Genomic DNA, 18,526 nt, shown 5'->3' with positions numbered 1-18,526 from the left:
CTAGTTGATACAGAACTCCACTGGTAGTGATTGATGGAAACATGACTGCACAGCGATATGTTGACCACCAAGGCCTCACTTGGTGCCCTTCTTGCAAGCCCATCCTAATATGACAACATTCCAGCAAGACAACGCACGTCCACATGTTGCTCGTGTCACGACAGGTTTCTTGCAGAATGCAAACATGTGCATCATGCCATGGGTGCCTTATTCCCCAGACCTGAGCCCAATTGAACATTTGTGGGATGAACTTGGGTGACATGTGGCTTCTAGGTTTTGGAAACCACTGAACAGGCAGATGCTTATCCAGGCTCTACAAGAGGAATGGGCCAGGATTCCACAAGACAGCATCCGAAACCTGGTTGCAAAGCATGCGGCGCAGATGCACTGCTTGTATTGCTTCCAACACTGCCACACAAGCTACTAGCCTGTGACGTTCACAGTATCCCCCGTCCCCCCATAACTTTAGGAAAGTAAAATGTCAATTGTTGGTCCACACAATAAAAAGTCACTGCACCTGCTCTGAGACAGAGTTTGTCATTTTTCGATCACATCTAGTGCATTTTATCCAAATATGAGTGATACGTTTCTTTTGATGCTCAGCATAGTTTGGTAGCAACAAATGCTACAGTTTGGTTTAATGCTTTTAATTATTTATTTTCTTAAGGTGAGAAAAATGATGAATACTTCATGGCTGGAAGAATAATTGTTGCATCACTGGCACATGGTGGGGGGGGGGGGACCTCACCAAGTTTTTTGTCTGGAAATCTCATGAAACACATCCTAGGCATTGATGATCTCCATACTACCATTGATGATATAGATGACCATGACAGCAAAAGTATCCTTTCTAAAGTAAGGAAAATTAAAACTTGTAGAACAAATTATTAAAAACTCATGTCTTAACTATCATTGAAAACAAACCAAGTCAAAGCATTTATGACATGCTTTGCTTTCTATTTGTCCTGACATGTGTCTGTTAGAAAAATACTACATGCCATATTACATATTATACCACTATACATTGTAGAAGAGAAATACAAATCAGTATAACAAGACTGCTTCATATTTACAATATTTCAGGTGAGCAGTTCAAATCTGTGGAAGAACTCATGGCAATAGTTGAAAAACATGCCCTTGTTTTTCATCTTGCTGGCTGCATGAGAGTCATTAAAGACTTGGAAGAAAGGGAGAAACTGATCCAAGACCTCCTCAAATGGCACATCATTAAATGAAATGTATTTAGTATTGTAAGAATTGATTTTTTTCTGGTTTCAGAATAATGCAATGGATTACCACAAGCAAAAATTAAAATACTGACTGACATTTATTTTGAGATTTTAGGAGCACGACAGGCGAAATTGAAATGGTGGAAATGACAAATGACTGCTTTTTAACACAATTTGTCAAGGCACCGACTAGAGGGGAGGCATGCCTTGATTTAGTCTTTTCAAATAACGAAGACAGAATAACTAAAACAGAGGTCAGAGAGCCATTGGCAAACTCAGACCATAACATGGTCTCATTTGAAGTGCTTTTTAAAAAACAAAAAGTAATGACTAAAACTAAGGTTTACAATTTTAGAAAAGCAAACTATGAAGGTAAAATAGAGAAAACATCCACAGAAAAGGGATGGCTGTTTTTTAAAAATGTAGTAATCCCAGAAGTAGACAAATCTAAAACAAAACATGGCCAAAATGGTTTAATAGATCAATTAAAAAAAAATATTCAGCGAAAAAAGGCACTTTACAGAGCATTTAAAAAGGGACCAAAATAAAAGTACACAGAAAGAGTACTTGGAATTGCAAACGCAAGTCAAAAAGGAAGTTAGAAAGGCCAAGAGAGAAATGAATATTGCTAAGGGGGCTAAAACCAATTCCAAAATGTTTTCTAATATTGTAACAGCAAGAGAACATTCAAAAGAGAAGGTTAAATGTCTAAAGCGATACAAATGGCAAAATCATAGACGAAGAGAAAAAATAGCAAATATATTAAATGATTACTTTTCACAAGTTTTTACAAAGGAGGATACGGACAATATACCCCACATGTTGACCTGTTCCTAGACAGTTTTAAATAACTTTAGCATAACAGAGGCAGAAGTGTTAAAGGGACTAGGAGCTCCTACCAATACTACTCAAAGAAATGAAATAATTTATTTAGAAACCGCTAACCAAGATCATGCAACAGTCTCTTGACACAGGTGTTGTACTGACAGACTGGAGAATTGCAAATGTAATACCAATCCACAAAAAGGGAGACAAAACTGAATTAGGTAACTACAGACCAATAAGCCTGACTTCTATTTTATGTAAACTTATGTAAACTATAATAAGATCCAAAATGGAAAATTACCTATGTGGTAACAGTATCCTGGGAGACAGCATGGTTTTAGGAAAGGGAGATTGTGTCTAAGTAACCGGCTTGATTTTTTTGAGGATGCAACATTGACAATGGATAACTGCAAAGCATATGACATGGTTTATTTAGATTTCCAGAAAGCTTTTGACAAAGTCCCACATAAAAGGTTAATTCTCAAACTGAACACAGTAGAGATTCAAGGAAATGCATGCACATGGATTAGGGAGTGGTTAACATGTAGAAAACAGAAAGTACTGATTAGAGGAGAAACCTCAAAATGGAGCGAGGTAACCAGTGGTGTACCACAAGTATCAGTATTAGGTCCTCTGATATTCCTAATCTACATTAATGATTTAGATTCTGGTATAGTAAGCAAACTTGTTAAATTTGCAGATGACACAAAAATAGGAGGAGCGGCTAACACTGCTGCAGCAGCAAAGGTCATTCAAAATGATCTAGACCGCATTCAGAACTGGGCAGACACATGGCAAATGACATTTAATAGAGAAGTGTAAGGTACTGCACACAGGCAATAAAAATGTGCATTATAAATATCATATGGGAGATACTGAAATTGAAAGAGGAATCTATGAAAAAGACCTAGTTGACTCAGAGATGTCTTCATCTAGACAATGTGGGGAAGCTATAAAAAAGGCCAACAAGATGCTCGGATATATTGTGAAAAGTGTTGAATTTAAATCAAGGGAAGTAATGTTAAAACTTTACAATGCATTAGTAAGACCTCACCTAGAATATTGTGTTCAGTTCTGGTCACCTCGTTACAAAAAGGATATTGCTGCTCTAGAAAGAGTGCAAAGAAGAGCAACCAGAAATATCCTGGGGTTTAAAAGGCATGTCGTATGGCTAAAATAATTGAATCTCTTCAGTCTTGAACAAAGAAGACTACGTGGTGATCTGATTCAATCATTCAAAATTCTAAAAGGTATTGACAATGTCAACCCAGTAATGTTGTTGAAGCTGACACCCTGGAATCCTTCAAGAAGCTGCTTGATGAGATTCTGGGATCAATAAGCTACTAACAACCAAATTAGCAAGATGGGCTGAATGACCGACAGAGTTCAAAACGTGTGTTCTTGCATACCTGTTTTTAAATACAACACTTACGTTCAATACAGGTTTCGTGTCTTTTATTTAAAAGAAAAACTGCACACATTGGAGGGATGTTTTAAAATTGATGTGTGTTTGGGCGGATGTAGGATTCGGTTCACCAAATCCTAAGTATTCGGCCGAATCCGAACCCTGCTCAAAAAGTAGGTATCCGGGCCGAATCCGAAACCTGGATTCGGTGCATCCCTAATTTTAATAAAGGGATTGTTAAAATGTTGGCGAGATTTATCGCTTAATCGTAGTTAGTATAATAACTCTCCAACTTAATCTAAAGCGTTTGATGATTTAATATAGTCCTCTATCAGGAACATCTAGAGGGCAGCTGTGTTCGCTGGAGTTTGTTCTAATTGGAAACATTTTAATACGCAGCTGGGGACTATGTGTAAGGGAGAGGTTTGTTGCAATTGGGACTAACTAGCGTACTAATTTAGTCTAGACCTGAAGGACTAACCACGGGATCATCCACAGCTAGTACACTTTTGTTTGTTGCAATTGATCCTATGATTTTAAATGTTGGCAGTTAGCTGATTGGTAAAATCTACATGAATGGGTAAAAAAATGCAGTGGTAAACTTTTATAAGGGTTTTAGCATTAAATGGTATACCCTTTGCAGTAACTGTCTGTAGGTCTCAAAATATGAAGTGAAAGAATAGGTGTATCCTGTTCTCAGGAGATGGTCTGCTGTAAAACTACGGACTAATTTAAGTCTGCGCACGCTCCACAGTTCATGGGATCTTTTAGTGCAGGTTTATTGGCCAGCAGTCATTTATTTGCATCACAAACAAAACAATAGTCAGCACACAGAATAGAGGACTGGTGGTTACTGGAGGGTACACCATGCAAACACTAAACTCAAAACCACATTCACCCGAAGACGTTGCCTGCTAGTAAACTATTACATTAATGGCTCCCAAAATGCACAATTGACACATTAGCAGATTTAACAAATAGTGTCCCATTACCTGAATGCATTTCTATCTTATTCACATGTGTCAGTCTGAACTGGCTAAACCACAACAGAGCAGAGCATTGACTTTAATTGGAGAGTAACAGCAGTGGATCACCCCCCCCGCCCCATCCCATCCTCTTTATGATGTTTGCAATCGCAGTTCAGGAGCTGTTCTTTAGTTCTTGTGATCTGGCACTGATTCATTTTTCTCTTGTTTTGCTTGTAATACACTGCTGTGCACTAGATGGCACTGGTGCTTACTCATTTAAGGAGACACTGGCTGATTTAGCCTACATCAGATACATCTGGCAGGCAACTAGAAGTGAAGAGCAGTTCTGGAACTCAAAGACATACAAAAATATATAATATTGCAATAAGAAACAGTGCAAACGTTATATAAAGGTAATAATAATAATAAAAAAGACATTGCTACAGTAATAAAGAAGTGGTTTATTCTCTAAATTTGAAATCCATAGCCACCCATATAGGAATGAATACATTTCAGACCTTTAGTACATTTTTATAATATTTGAAGAAATACATGGCAAGGGGGAACAAATTGGCATTTGTTACTTTATTAAATATATTTAATGTTGATTTTGCTCTAGCACTTGTGTACAGACCACAACTCTTTGAAAAGTCATTCCCACTATTTTTAACCAAAAGACCATTTAATGATTCACTACCCAAGGTAAATTAAATTAACTTCAAATCACTGGCAAAACAAAACGAATGACTATAGCTGTAGCTGTAGCATGCCATTGGGAATCTCAGTTATATTAAAATACAGTTACTGTATCTACCTGAATGTACAGTCATTGCAGAAAAAAAATAAGACGAGTAATGACACCTGTACTACAATATGTAAGAAATATTCAGATACACAATACTATACCATAATAGATTGTGGTAAGCATAAAAAACATGTACTGTAGTTAATGTAGAAAAAGCAGTTTTATTTGGTTATACACACGTTTGAAATGGTTTGTGCCACGTGGAGCTCCAGCATGCTTTTAAATTAAATCAAGGTTGTATGAAAAAGTGCACATTTCTTCAAGCCTTCAGGTGAGATCTGGTTTTGAAGAACGTTTGCTATTGAGCTACTGTTTAATTAATATACAGGACTGACAATAAGTGGCATGGCCATAGGGGGCGCTGTTGACGCCAATGTGTCATATCAGTCAATTAAAAATGATATGCATATCAGAAACAAAAAGACAACAAACTGAAAATGTGTGGTAGGGCAATCATAGCAACTATAGCCACCCTACAGTTCAACATGTCAAGGATTTTATTTATTAGTTTATTTCTGTAGATATGGTTTGATTTTCATTACATTTTGTTTTTTTCTGCGAGTGAGGCAAGAACATGTTTATAATATAACAACTGATTAATTTATGTATAAAAGCACATTTTTGCATTCATCATTTTTACATAGATCTGATGTAGAAAGATTGCTGGAGAGTTGGAAAACAATAATGATTATTATTATTATTATTATTTTAATAATTGGGCTCTTTCAGGGCACCCAGCCAGCATATACTATCCAAGGCGTTTTGCTGGGCCAGCTTGGAACCAGCAAGACCAGCAGCTCTGACCAGCACACAGTGGACAACGCATTGAATTAAACAAATTGTATTCATTTAAACAAATACGGTGTATAATAATGGCATTATTACATTCAATCACTGCACTGGCCTCCACTCACACAAACGCATGACATTACACATTATTCTTGTTTTATTACTAGGGTGTGGCAATGCCAAGTCACGCAATTTTTGTTTTTCCATTTATTTTATAACAAATGGCTATAGCTAAAAAATGTCTAACGCGTATCCTCGGCATTCTCATTGAAACAAACAACTGCGGTGTCTGGCCTGCATCTGCCAAGAGCGCGAGGAGACAAGAGATGCACTCACAGGGAGGCAACGCTGACGTCACGGGCAGGAGAATGGCACAGCGTCTGTACACTTTGCTACACAGTTGAAGGGAGAGATGGCGGACCGTTGCCTATGAATAAGCAAAAATAAGGATGCCGAGTTGCTAAGGAAGACAACACAGCTACCCGGAGCAAAAGCAGTGCTCCTTATTAAAGAAACCTCTGTTCTGGATTTGTTTCTCTTAATATTCGGACGCCGGGGTTGCTTTTTTTTAAATATATATACATTTATATATGTAATAAAAAGTGGTGGGCATTTGCATCAGATTGTTTTCCTCACCCCATCCATCTCTTGTCTTGTTGGAAGGCGGCTATGGCTGCAGAGGGGCTGCTGGAAAGTGCAGGTCACTATAAAGCAGAGATAGCGCGGCTGTCCCGGGAGCTGTCGGAAACCACCCAGGAGAAAATCAGGGCTGCCGAATGCGGCTTGGTGGTCCTGGAGGAAAATCAAACCCTAAAGCAGCAGTATACGGACCTGGAAGCGGATTATGACACCCTCAAACAAGAGCTGGAGCAGCTCAAAGAGGTAACTACACAGGTAACTTGAGCAACTGCGGGGTGGTAGGGTACAGCACGACAGCATGCGGTGTCCTTGAGCAAAGAGTGCGGGCTCTCTTTCAAATCGGTGTGCATGTACACTAAATGTATTTACAAAGTGAAAAACATGCAACATACACACAAGGTGTCGGGTAGATCTGCAGTTTGTTTTATGGGGTACGGTTGCTGCTACCTTTTTGGGGTACCTGTGTTTTACCTGGCGGCGACACCATGGCAACGAGACAGGCAGAGTGATGTAAACATTTAAGACTATGAATAATGATGTCAGTAGTGATGTATATGAATGCTTATTTGAAAGTCTGATTCAAGATTGTATGCACTCCTATTAGGTGTTGGTTATTGTAAGAGGACATGTAGTTATTTCATCTCTCCTCACTGCTTTATTCAATACTGGATTTCGTACAGAGGAGAACATACTGGTAACAGTTTTCAGGAATTGTCTTAATGGAGTGGTTGGTTTATGCAGTGGCACCCAGTTGTCTGAACGTGCAGAAATGCAAGTTTCAAACACGCGTGATTGTTCTTCTGAATAGCTTGTCAATCACCCAGGAACCAATATAAAATAGCTACTATTAGATCAAATAAAAATGGGATTGATTGCTTGATATTCTCTTACAGTATTTTGTTACACTTTGAAATGGGTTTTAAAATACTTGTTCATCGGTAATCCCTGCTGTATAATAGTGTTGTGATGGTAAAGAAAGTGATCTGATTTGCCAAGTTTGTGTGAGGGTCATTTAGCACTGCATGTACAAGTGAGCAACATTGTTTTACTGCAAAATACAGTCTCATAGTGGTTTTTAATGAACCACGTGATTCTGTGAATTGGAATGTAAGCATGCTTTATGTACGTGGTCTCAAATGTGATAACCAAAAGGTCAAATTGCAGCATCAATGCGTATTGCTGTCTGTTGGGCTCAACAATAAATGATCCATAAACTACTGGGATTTAAAATAGAAGATGGGTAATTCTTAGTGATAAAACAACATCTACATTATTTATCATTCCACAGACTGTGGGTCTGGTTTGAATGCTGCATAGCATTTAGTGAGATGTATTTTTAATGCTATAGGTCAGGGGTTCCCAAACTTTTCTTTTTACCCGAGGCCCATTCAGCTGCATTCGGCAGTGCAGGCCCACTGTTAGTACTTAAGAAAAATTACAAATGAAAAAATTATTTAAACTTGTGACACTTTAAATAAACTTAATCTAAATTGTACTTTTTGCATTAGAATTAAATTTTTTCTTCATTAGTATTTTTTTTTTGCAGCTTTTCGTTTAGTAGAAACCTGGTGTATTTCGGTGGGCTGGAGCTGGGACTCCTCCCCTGTATTATCCAGCTAAAACATGACTGTCAGACAACCTTTAATTACCAGTCAATCACCCTATTTAAACCGTAGCCAGCTTCCTAATTCTCATCTTGATTTTCAGTTTCCTCCATCCTCCCTTCCTCCTCCACTTGCTGCATCATCTCTGCAACGGTCCCCTCAGGGGGCAACTACGTCGCATCGCCCTCTGAGAGGAAGGTTCCCGCTGGCCAGAGGGGACCCCTGGCTTTTGTTTTCCATTCTCCTGCTAATCTTCATTTGAACCTGTGCCAGTCTCCCCCTCTGGAGAGCAAAGTCATTTGACTCAACCTATTGAATGTGGCTCTTATAGGTGGGGGGCGGACCCCTGGCCCTCTGTTTATGTCTTATTCTCTTTTCCAGCACTTTTGTTCTCCCTGTGTAGATCGCGAGGCTCTCCATGCGGCCTCGGAGCGTCAGCCGAGACTGACCTCTCTCGACTAGATGGCTCAGTAAGCCAGGGAGACCTTGGTTTGTCATCCTATCCTTCCTCCGTTCCCCCTCGAGGGAAGTCCGTCGCTTCCCATCCTTTGTGGTTGATCGGTTCGGCCTCACCTCCGTGAGCGGTTCTCTGAGTAGTGAAGGGGAAACCCCTATTCTGTTTCTAAAAGTCACAAGCACTTAGTCTTTATTCTAGTAGTCCCTTTACGCAGGCCTGGCTCCTGTTTCGAATATGTAGAAAGTCGTTGCTTGGGAACCCCTGTTATAGAGAATGATTTTAGACACAAGACAGACAGAGCTGCACGTGGCATATTCCAAATACATTCACAACCTCGTCACCATTAGGACTTATTCAGTGTTGTGTGTAGCATAACTCAGATGAGAGAAGTTTTGCTAGGAAGATGGAAAATGGGAAAAAATTGATTAACAGTCAATTCCCATAGTTGTATAATACAACTATACATATATAGAGATGTTAACAGAAAAGGCACTGCTTGGACGGCTGTGAGTGTCCAGATGGGATTATCGGGTAAGTGAATATTAAATATATGTGTACTTTTTATTACTTATGTAAAGTTGTTTCAGAAAAGCTTTTTTAATCCAGGTACTCTGCAGGAGTTTTATATTACCGTGTAGTAATTGCTTTTATTTGCTAAAAAGCATCATTCAGAATGTTTGTTTATATGCAAAGCCAAACAATTACTGGATATAATAACGCGTATGAGATAGCATTTATTTATTTATTTATTTATTTATTTATTTATTTATTTATTTATTACTAAAACTCTTTGTCCATACCCAGCAAACCATTCAAATCTCACAAAGCAACTATCTCCATTTTTAAAAGCAACATGTTTTTATTTTATTTTAAAACAAACACACAGTTGGACCTGGAAGTAATTGAGGGGGGATTATGACGGTGTGGGGGTGTTAAATATATATATTATATATCCCTTCCCACTGGCATTTACTGTTTGTTGCTTGGCAACCAAAAGTCACTGTACATGCAGCCGTAATGTAACAGACTGCCCGCTGACTTTCCCCTTGCTGCCCGCATTGTGAACAGTGGTCTGCGGCGACCCTAAATGTGTATATTAATATTGCAGTTTACTTCGGTTATTACAATGCTTTACTGTACACATGTGCTTTACAATTAACTTTCTTATGCTTTTACCAGTTTACCTCAGTATATATTTAGAAGCGATACATTAATAGTAAACTGCCAAACTTGGATGTTAAAACATTGCATTAGTCCAAGTTCTTTATAAATCAACGGTTTTCAACCCTGATCCAAGTACACCTGAACTGTCCATTTGTTTTTGTTGCTTGCATTGTTTTCTAGGGCACATGCAGCTGTACTTACACATCCTCCGCAACACTGATTGCTCTAGAGTCCGTTTATTACCAGTCTGCAAAATAAAAAATTCACACTATACCTGAAAGGTTTTAAAATCTGTACATATTAAAAAAAAAAAAAATTATATATGAAGATTACAGCCAAATGCAATACGAAAACGTCTATTGGAGGCTATGAGTGTATGATACAGGTTTGGTGAAGATCGGTTGAAAAAGTCAAGGCAGAATTGAATGACCGACAGCTAGACAGACATGATCAGTGTATAAGGGTCCCCATTCTGAATTAGGACCCCAAAATCTGGACAGGGTTGGGAAAAAAAAAACAACACACACACACACACACACACACACACAAAAACACTGCTTTAGTAGAAGATGCAGCAGTGGAACAAGTACATTTTAGGAGGAATGGTTCTATAATGCATTTATTTTATATGACAAAAGGAGCAGATAAATACTAAAAGCATAGCAAAGTGTGGTAAAGCATAGATAGCTAAGCATTTTAAAGCCTAGAGGAGGTATGGTAAATCATATAAATAAAATAAACACACACTCACACACACACATACACGGTAAACCATGAACTGGCAGAACTCTCTCTCCAACTGACCCTGATGGTGGAAGTTACCCAATGGGCATCTGATGCAAAGGATGCAGGAGGCAGGCTTAAATCTCAGACTGCAGAGAAGAAAATATTGCAGGCTGAACGGCAAGGGCGTGATTACTGGGAAATATTACAGTTATAAATAGCAATGATACAAAAATGTGATATCAGGAACTGACTTTTGTTTAATGTCCAGATAGAACTGGCTGCAGCCCCAGTTTGATATTTTGGAACGAGAGGAGATTGAGTTTTGCAGACTGGTGTCATGGTGCATATGGAAGTGTAGAAAGAGACACCAGAGTTGGGGGAGGGGAGTAGAAAAACCTACCTTCGGTGCCGGAGGCATGTGGTGTAGACGGATCAATTACATGACAATGCTGCTAATTGTGAACACTCTCAAATTCACATGCTTGGATTTGTTAGAGAAACAGTGACAACAGTATTTTTTACAAAAATCTGTTAAATCTACTGATTATTGCTTTTGATAATAAACGCAACCTTAAAAACAACAACAAAACATGTTTGTGTGTTGCCTTAAGTATAAAATCTGAAGAGATTCAGTGTTTTTTTTATTATTATTATTCTGGCAGTTGCCAGTAGTTTTGGGTCTATTCCATAAGCCAATCAGTAACCCCCAAAACAGTGTCTTATATGCAGAGTCATCCAGTGACACATGTCGAGGGATGTACAGTATGCGTAACCCACTAGTGTATCATAAGAAAAGGCAGTGTGCTAAAGTGATTGTAACTAACAAAATAATTACCTGTTTTGCACCTCTCTCCTGTCAATAACCAATTAGCTACATCCCCTATTGCCTGAAATGATTTCAGCCAGTGACATGCCACGACCCAGAAGACTGTCAAGGTGAAATGACCTAGACTCAAGTGCAAGTCTAACATTTCCTGTGAAAGGCACAGAACTGAAACTTCCTTCAACCTAAACTAGTAACAGATCAGGTTTTAAAATGAAAATGTGCATTTGCGTTAACATGCGTTTCTTTCAATGTATCCAATGCAAGTGCAAAATAGGTAGATTTGTTTACAACTGCTACAGTTGCTTTAAGAAAAGTGGTCTGAAGGAGCGAGCTATCACACCCAATCAGTTTGGAAGTCCCTTCTCCTGCTTCAGTGTTGTGCTTCCCCAGATACTTGTTAAACGACTCTCTATCTTGTCCAGCTGCTTTCCCCCGGTTATAAACGCTTGAGGGAGATTACTTGATACACTTCAGCTCAGTGTGAAGTCTGCCAGAGGACTGGCATAATGACTTTATTTCACTATGCAGTGACCTTGCTTTGTTCTTTGATAAAATAACAGCCCTTCGCTAGACTTAATGTGGGTGTTTGGACAAAAGATTATTTCAGAGAAGCAGGTGTTGCCATTTTCTGAGCATAAAGAGGCCCAAAGCAGCCATAACAAGGCTGTCGTCTTCCCTCCCTTGCACTGTCTTTGCAATGGATTCATTTTAAAGTTTCCTTTCTTAAAAGGAAAGGAATAGATGTCTCTTATGGTACAAGGAACTGCATTGCATTCATTTGCTGAATTTAAACTTCTGTACAGTGGAATATTTATTACAAGCTTTCGTGCAATAGAGCTCTCTGTAATAGAGGGAGATTATCAGATTGTATGCAAATGAAGGGCTGAGAGGCGAGGTCTTTATCATGACTGATAACAGGATTACCATCATTGCCTTCTCTGGGTCTGTCATTGACCCACCTAGAATTGTTCTGTGATTGGTGGTATAAAGAGGATAATACAGCTTGTTTGAATTCTGGACTTGAGGTTTTTAGGGTCTTTGTTGCAAAAAAGTGGGACTGTTATGCACAGATTGTATCAGTTTGAGACATTACACGTTGAACACGATAACTAAGATGATTTTGCACCAAGCTTCACCTTTTATAGCCTCCTGTAGATGTTTCAGATTGCATTAGGCTATAATCCAATAAAATACTCTTGATTTATATATATATATATTTTTTTTTTTACCTTTCAAACAGTGTGTAATTGTGATAACCATCTTTGTGTTTTATTGGCAAGCAGCATTTTTTCTGGGCGTGTTCAATAAACCAATGCTGATTCTGTTAAATTAAAATGGAAATGTTTCTTATTTTGGAAAAATGACGCGATTTAGGCATGACAATTGGTCTTTACAGTATGTTTTGTCTTAACCTGTGTGTGCCAGGTATTGGGAAGCTGTTCACCTGTACAGGATATAAATGAGGGACTCGAGGCTACGTGAATTCGAAAGCATAACATTCCTTTGAGTCTCTGATCTAGAATGTCTTCTATGAAATCACTGCTATTGCTATCTGTCTTGGTTGAGACCGAGTAGAGTTAGCATGGTTAAACAATTTTAGAGATTGGAAAACAAAATCCAAAAAAAGTTACACAACCTCTGAAAACAAAATGCTCAAATGTGTTTTAAAATCATGTAACATTTAGTTAAACACACCAAATTTAGCTACTTTTTCTATCCTGGTGAACATCTTGGATTTGAGTTTTATCCTCTACTGACTTTGAGCCTTCATAATTAAAAATAATAAAATATACAAAACACTGTACCAATAAAGAAATTCTTCCAAGCTAGATTGTGGTTTTAAAATTGAAAAGGTCAAAGTTTTACACATACAAGCAAGCCTCTTAAAACACACCTCTCACTGGTGAGCAAACTGGCAGGTTGGCATGGCATTGGCACAGCAGTTCTGCCAGTGCAGAGGTCAGTGCAGGGGTCACAAATGGAGATTAGATAAAGGGGCATTCAGAACAGAAAATAGGAGGCACTTTTTTACACAGAGAATTGTGAGGGTCAGGAACCAACTCCCCAGTAATGTTGTTGAAGCTGACACCCTTCAAGAAGCTGCTTGATGAGATTCTGGGATCAATAAGCTACTAACAACCAAAACGAGCAAGATGGGCTGAATGGCCTCCTCTCGTTTGTAAACTTTCTTATATTCTGACTCTGTATTGCAGATAAATGCGTATGTGGCACTTAAATGCGTGGGTTTTGTTTACTATATAAATCGAAAATTATTAAAGGCTTGTTTAAAATGTGGTGCATTGGTCTATAAAAGAAAATATTATCCCTGTGCTGCAATAATTGACTTTATATTTTGGAGGTTAAAAAGCCCCAGGGTGAAGCTTGCTCTGCCCTCCCTACTTCACTATTCCAAAATGACGAGCTTGATGATTTTCAAAGCATGTATAATATTACTGATCTAATATCTAACCAAGCACAATTGGCTCTTGGTTTAAATGACAATGCATTATAAACACCTTCAATAGCAAATACTGTAAGTCTTGTGTCGGCCCTGATTGGTTTAGGTTTTGAAAATCTCAGGTTTTTCCACCTTTCTGTATGCAAGAATAAAGCAGCCAGATTTGTATTAGGGTGTCAACCTCAGACTCATCACTGTCAGTTACTTGCATCCTTAAGGTGGATTTCATTAGATTACAGAAGACAGCTTCACTGGATACTATTGGTGTGTAAAACTGTAATAGGCTTGTCACCAGGGTATCTAGGTTTGATGCTACAGGCAAATATAGCCAAGTATAATTTAAGATACAGCCTTACACTTAATTATCAAGTAACGGGAAGATGGTCTTGTGTTGGTCAAACGGCCTTCAGCTTTAGTGCGCCTCTGGAATGGAATCGGTTGGACAATTACGGATATGAGTTTGCCTCTAATTGGTAGCCAAAATTTACCAGATAAAACGTAGAATAATGGCTAAAGTTATGTCTATTTTAAAAGGGCAGATATCACAAATTATGTTTCTGATGCCTCATCGAAATGTTGATGTTGTATTATTTTTAAAGTTGTGTTTTATGTGAATCACTGATGTATGCCTTGTAGACACTTACTTGGTTTTGTAAAATGTATGCTGTATTTACTGCTACTGTTCTGTGGTTATCTAGCCAGGACACCCTTGTAAAAGAGGTGAATAAATAAATAACAATAAATAAATCAATAAAAAGTTTATGAGCAGCACAGAGCACTCTAAACAGAACTCTCCATAGGCAGAAAAATAAATAAATAAATAAATAAATAAAATAAAAAAACACCAGATGCCTGCTTCACCCACCCTAGTAGATCCAGGCACAATTCACTCCTTGATCTGGACCCAAATCAAATCAATAGAGGATTGTTATTTGTCAGCCATAGAGAATATATACAGCCATTGGCTGCATCATTTAGTTTGAACATATTCATTTTGCCGGCACTTGATTGGAACTTTTGATACTAATCCGTTGCAGGGGATGAAACAGTGGAGGTCCGTATGTCACCCGTGACATTTTTCCAAATAGTTATCCGTTGTGTATCTGCCATGATCAAGCTCTTCAGCAATGTCACCCACACCCACGGCAGCTAAAAAGGGAAGCTTCAAACAAACCCGCATTCAAGACTTTTTTGTTCCAACACATGTAAAGTACAGTACTGCACATTTTTTTGAGCAAATGGACACTACTTGCAGTTTTTTTTCCCTAAACCTGTGCATTGTGCTACTATGTAAAATTAGCAGAAACGAATGTAAGTGTATACAGCACTAATACCCTGTATCCTTCTAAACAAGGGATTTAGGGGAGCTCCGTAACAAAAGCTTATGTGATTTATAGTAATTGTAACAGCTGTGTATAAGTAGTATTTAAAACAGAAAGCACACACCACTTGGCAAGCTAAAAAGTCTGGAGAGCTTTTATGACGCTGTTATAGAAGAATTTGTAAGGAAAGAACGTCTGCTGGATTTCTTCTGTAAAATAGGGTGAGTAAACCTACAGGTAGTGGACAAAAAAATGAAAACACCTGGGTAAATGAGGGACACCAAGTATATTGAAAGCAAGGGCTTCCACACAGGTGTGGCTCATGCCTTAAGGAAATAAACATCCCAGTATGCTTAGAGTCATGTATAAAAATGCTAGACAGGCCTGGTTGCCTATAATTATGGCAAACATGGCTGCAAGAGGAGACCTCAGTGACTTTGAAATAGGGGCGATTGTTGGGGCGCGTTTGGCAGGAGCTTCAGTGACCAAGACAGCTCAACTTCCTGATGTTTCACGAACAACGGTGTCTAAGGTGATGTCAGCATGGAACTCTGAGGGAAAGACATCATCAGCAAAGGGCAACAGTGGGCGAAAGCGCATACTCCAGGATCATGATATCCGTGCATTAATTCGAAGTGCAAGGCAAAACAGACGAGCAACTGCAGATCAATTGACTGCAAATTTCAACCTGGGGCGCGAGCAGCCAGTTTAATCAAAAACGGTCCGCCGAGAACTCCACAGAGCGGGATACCATAGTAGCCCAACGCCCTATTAAGTGACTTTACATTGGTGTTTCCATTTTTTTTGTCCACTACCTGTATATAATTTTTTTTTCTAATTTCTTGAGTTGCATTCATTTAATACTGCATACCCTACTTGAAAACCCACCGCACGCCACTGCTAGTTAGTATAGCTGTCTCCACTAGGGCCTAGCGGAAACCCCAATCAAATAATCTTAAGAAGAGAGCAGAGCCAGATATTAAAAAGAACTACTTCTTTTTCATTGTGAAATTTCTGAGTTGTGATACCACTTCAGATGTCTGTGGTCTCAACACTAGAAACATATTTTGTTTGAACATTGAGATTTTATTTATGTGTGGTCCAGTGGTTAAAGAAAAGGGCTTGTAACCAGGAGGTCCCCGGTTCAAATCCCACCTCAGCCACTGACTCAATGTGTGACCCTGAGCAAGTCACTTAACCTCCTTGTGCTCCGTCTTTCGGGTGAGACGTAATTGTAAGTGACTCTGCAGCTGATGCATAGTTCACGCAGCCTAGTCTCTGTAAGTTGCCTTGGATAAAGGCGTCTGCTAAATAAACAAATAATTTGTCCTAGAGTGGCTGTGAAGCACCCCTCCTGTTCTCTGAAGACTGAGTTCACGACCGCAAAAAGGAGCCAAACAATTAAAACAAACATTTTATTTATTTATTTATTTATTTATTTTTAAATTTAATTTATGCCCCAGCTGGAGAGACCACAGTTGCGCCATCGATGAAGGTGCATGTATACCCATTCATAGATGTACAATTCCATACTGTTCTGTACATAGCTGATAGATGTCATGGTCATCAATGTTTTTATCATATTGTTAGCACTTTTTTCTAATTTATAGCCATGCCAGGGGATGTATTGTGACAGTTTCATGATGTGTTAATGTGGAATAAAAACATGTTTTATTCTTTCAAGGTCAGGGCTCCAAATTGTTATCTGAAAAAACTAACTAAGGTAAGCACAGTGCTTTGAATAAGGGTGGTGTTTCAGAGAAATTTTCAAAACAATGACAAGAACCTCTTGGAGAATGAGTGATTTCTAAAATAATCACAATAAGTGTTCTAACTGTTAAGGGAGCATTTTCCCCCAGGGTCATGCATCAGTTTTTAAAGTAATTGTTGAAGTCTCAATTATTATTATTATTATTATTATTATTATTATTATTATTGCTGAATTATGGTTGGTATTCCAAGTGTCCCCAAGAAGTGTAGGTTTTATTTCAAATGTTTAAACATTTTCTAAATTTCTTGGTGTAGGACTAGCAGTACAAGAACATAGTTAAACTTTTTAAACTGGAGAATGATGTAGTATTTGGCAGCGTTTACAAAACTATTTCACTTGATTAAAATGACTGAAAATATCAAACAAAAATTTGAAGTCATTCTGTTATACGGTCAACAGCAGAGAAACAAGTCCTACAATGTGTTTAAAAAAAAAAAAACACCTTGTATGCTTGAAATAGGTTTTGTACACCATAACTATGTATAAAAACAACTTCCCTTTATTAAAATAGATTTTTGCTATCTTCTCTTAAAAACAAATACACAAAAAAAAATCACACCAAATAGTCTGTCCACTCAATCCTGCTCTCTTCCAGTTTCAAACACACACTGAACTAAAACAAGCACATCAGCCACTCCCTTTATATACTCTGCCTGCAAAGCATCATGGGAGGCCTAGCCTTAAAAACACTGCATTCCAATCAGTTAAAAATCTCTTCAATCCCTTAATATTATTCAAAAATAATGTTTTATCTGTGTTCCTGAACATATAATCTTTCTAACAGTGTAAGAAGTTTGCGATTATGTGTAAATAAAGCTATTTAAAAAACTCAGACATCATAATCAACAACATCCAAACAATTGCCACAGTCCTGTTTAAAAATGTAACTTACGTTTCAGTAAAAACTAATATTGTGATCTGAAATACTCAAGTGTTTTTTTGTTAAAGTTAATGATTTCAGTCTGTTTACAATTTTTATTGTGAATAATAATAAAAACAAGTAGCAATCAAAATGTTTTTTTATTAAAAGGGAAAAGATCTAACATTAATTTTTATGTAGAAATTTCACAGAAATATGGTGGCTTTCCGTGCTGTTTTTAAACAGGTGCTTTAACAACAGTCCAGAAAAGTTTTGTTTATGTCAGACTGCATTTAATTAATCAAAACAATACGTCTTTAAAAAGGTCAACTATATAATCATTTTTTAGTCCTAGGCCTAGATTAAATCAAATTTATAGCACCGTCATGACTATGCTTCATAATGGCTGTGGGGCCTCTATAAATTTGAACAAATTTAGTCCCTATTCCCACAATGGTCCTGAAACATTCTTAGTCAGTTCTAACCTCTTATTAAGTGGGTATTATGTGGGGGGGTATCAACTTCAACCTCCGTCTCGATCTCCTGCCTGTCACTCAGCAGCGAATGCACGCACCCACGCGGCAGACAGCTACCCTGTCACAAGCAGTAGTACCCTGTATTTTGCTAAACAAGGGATTTAGGGGAGCTCCCTAATAAAAGCTGAATATCAAAACAATAA

The 18,526-nt window shown here is 38.1% G+C and overlaps 1 protein-coding gene across 7 annotated transcripts in view; it reads left to right on the top strand.

Annotated features, from left to right (window-relative positions):
* The first annotated feature begins 6,414 nt into the window (after positions 1-6,414).
* The window catches only part of LOC117420152 (protein bicaudal D homolog 1-like), a 137,756-nt gene continuing 125,644 nt past the window's right edge, over positions 6,415-18,526 (top strand). For 4 of the 7 annotated variants that reach the window (XM_058986454.1, XM_058986453.1, XM_058986451.1 and 1 more), the window contains exon 1: positions 6,415-6,915. In XM_058986454.1, the coding sequence (XP_058842437.1) occupies positions 6,691-6,915 (225 nt within the window). In that variant the 5' untranslated portion in view covers positions 6,415-6,690. The remainder of the gene's footprint in view (positions 6,916-18,526) is intronic. The other 3 variants (XM_034926469.2, XM_058986452.1, XM_058986450.1) reach the window with 1 other exon arrangement.

This window comes from Acipenser ruthenus, chromosome 14 (assembly GCF_902713425.1).
Source record: "Acipenser ruthenus chromosome 14, fAciRut3.2 maternal haplotype, whole genome shotgun sequence".
Classification (NCBI taxonomy): domain Eukaryota; kingdom Metazoa; phylum Chordata; class Actinopteri; order Acipenseriformes; family Acipenseridae; genus Acipenser; species Acipenser ruthenus.
The sequence above is the reverse complement of the archived record's forward strand: the minus strand, read 5'-3'. Positions and strand labels throughout refer to the sequence as shown.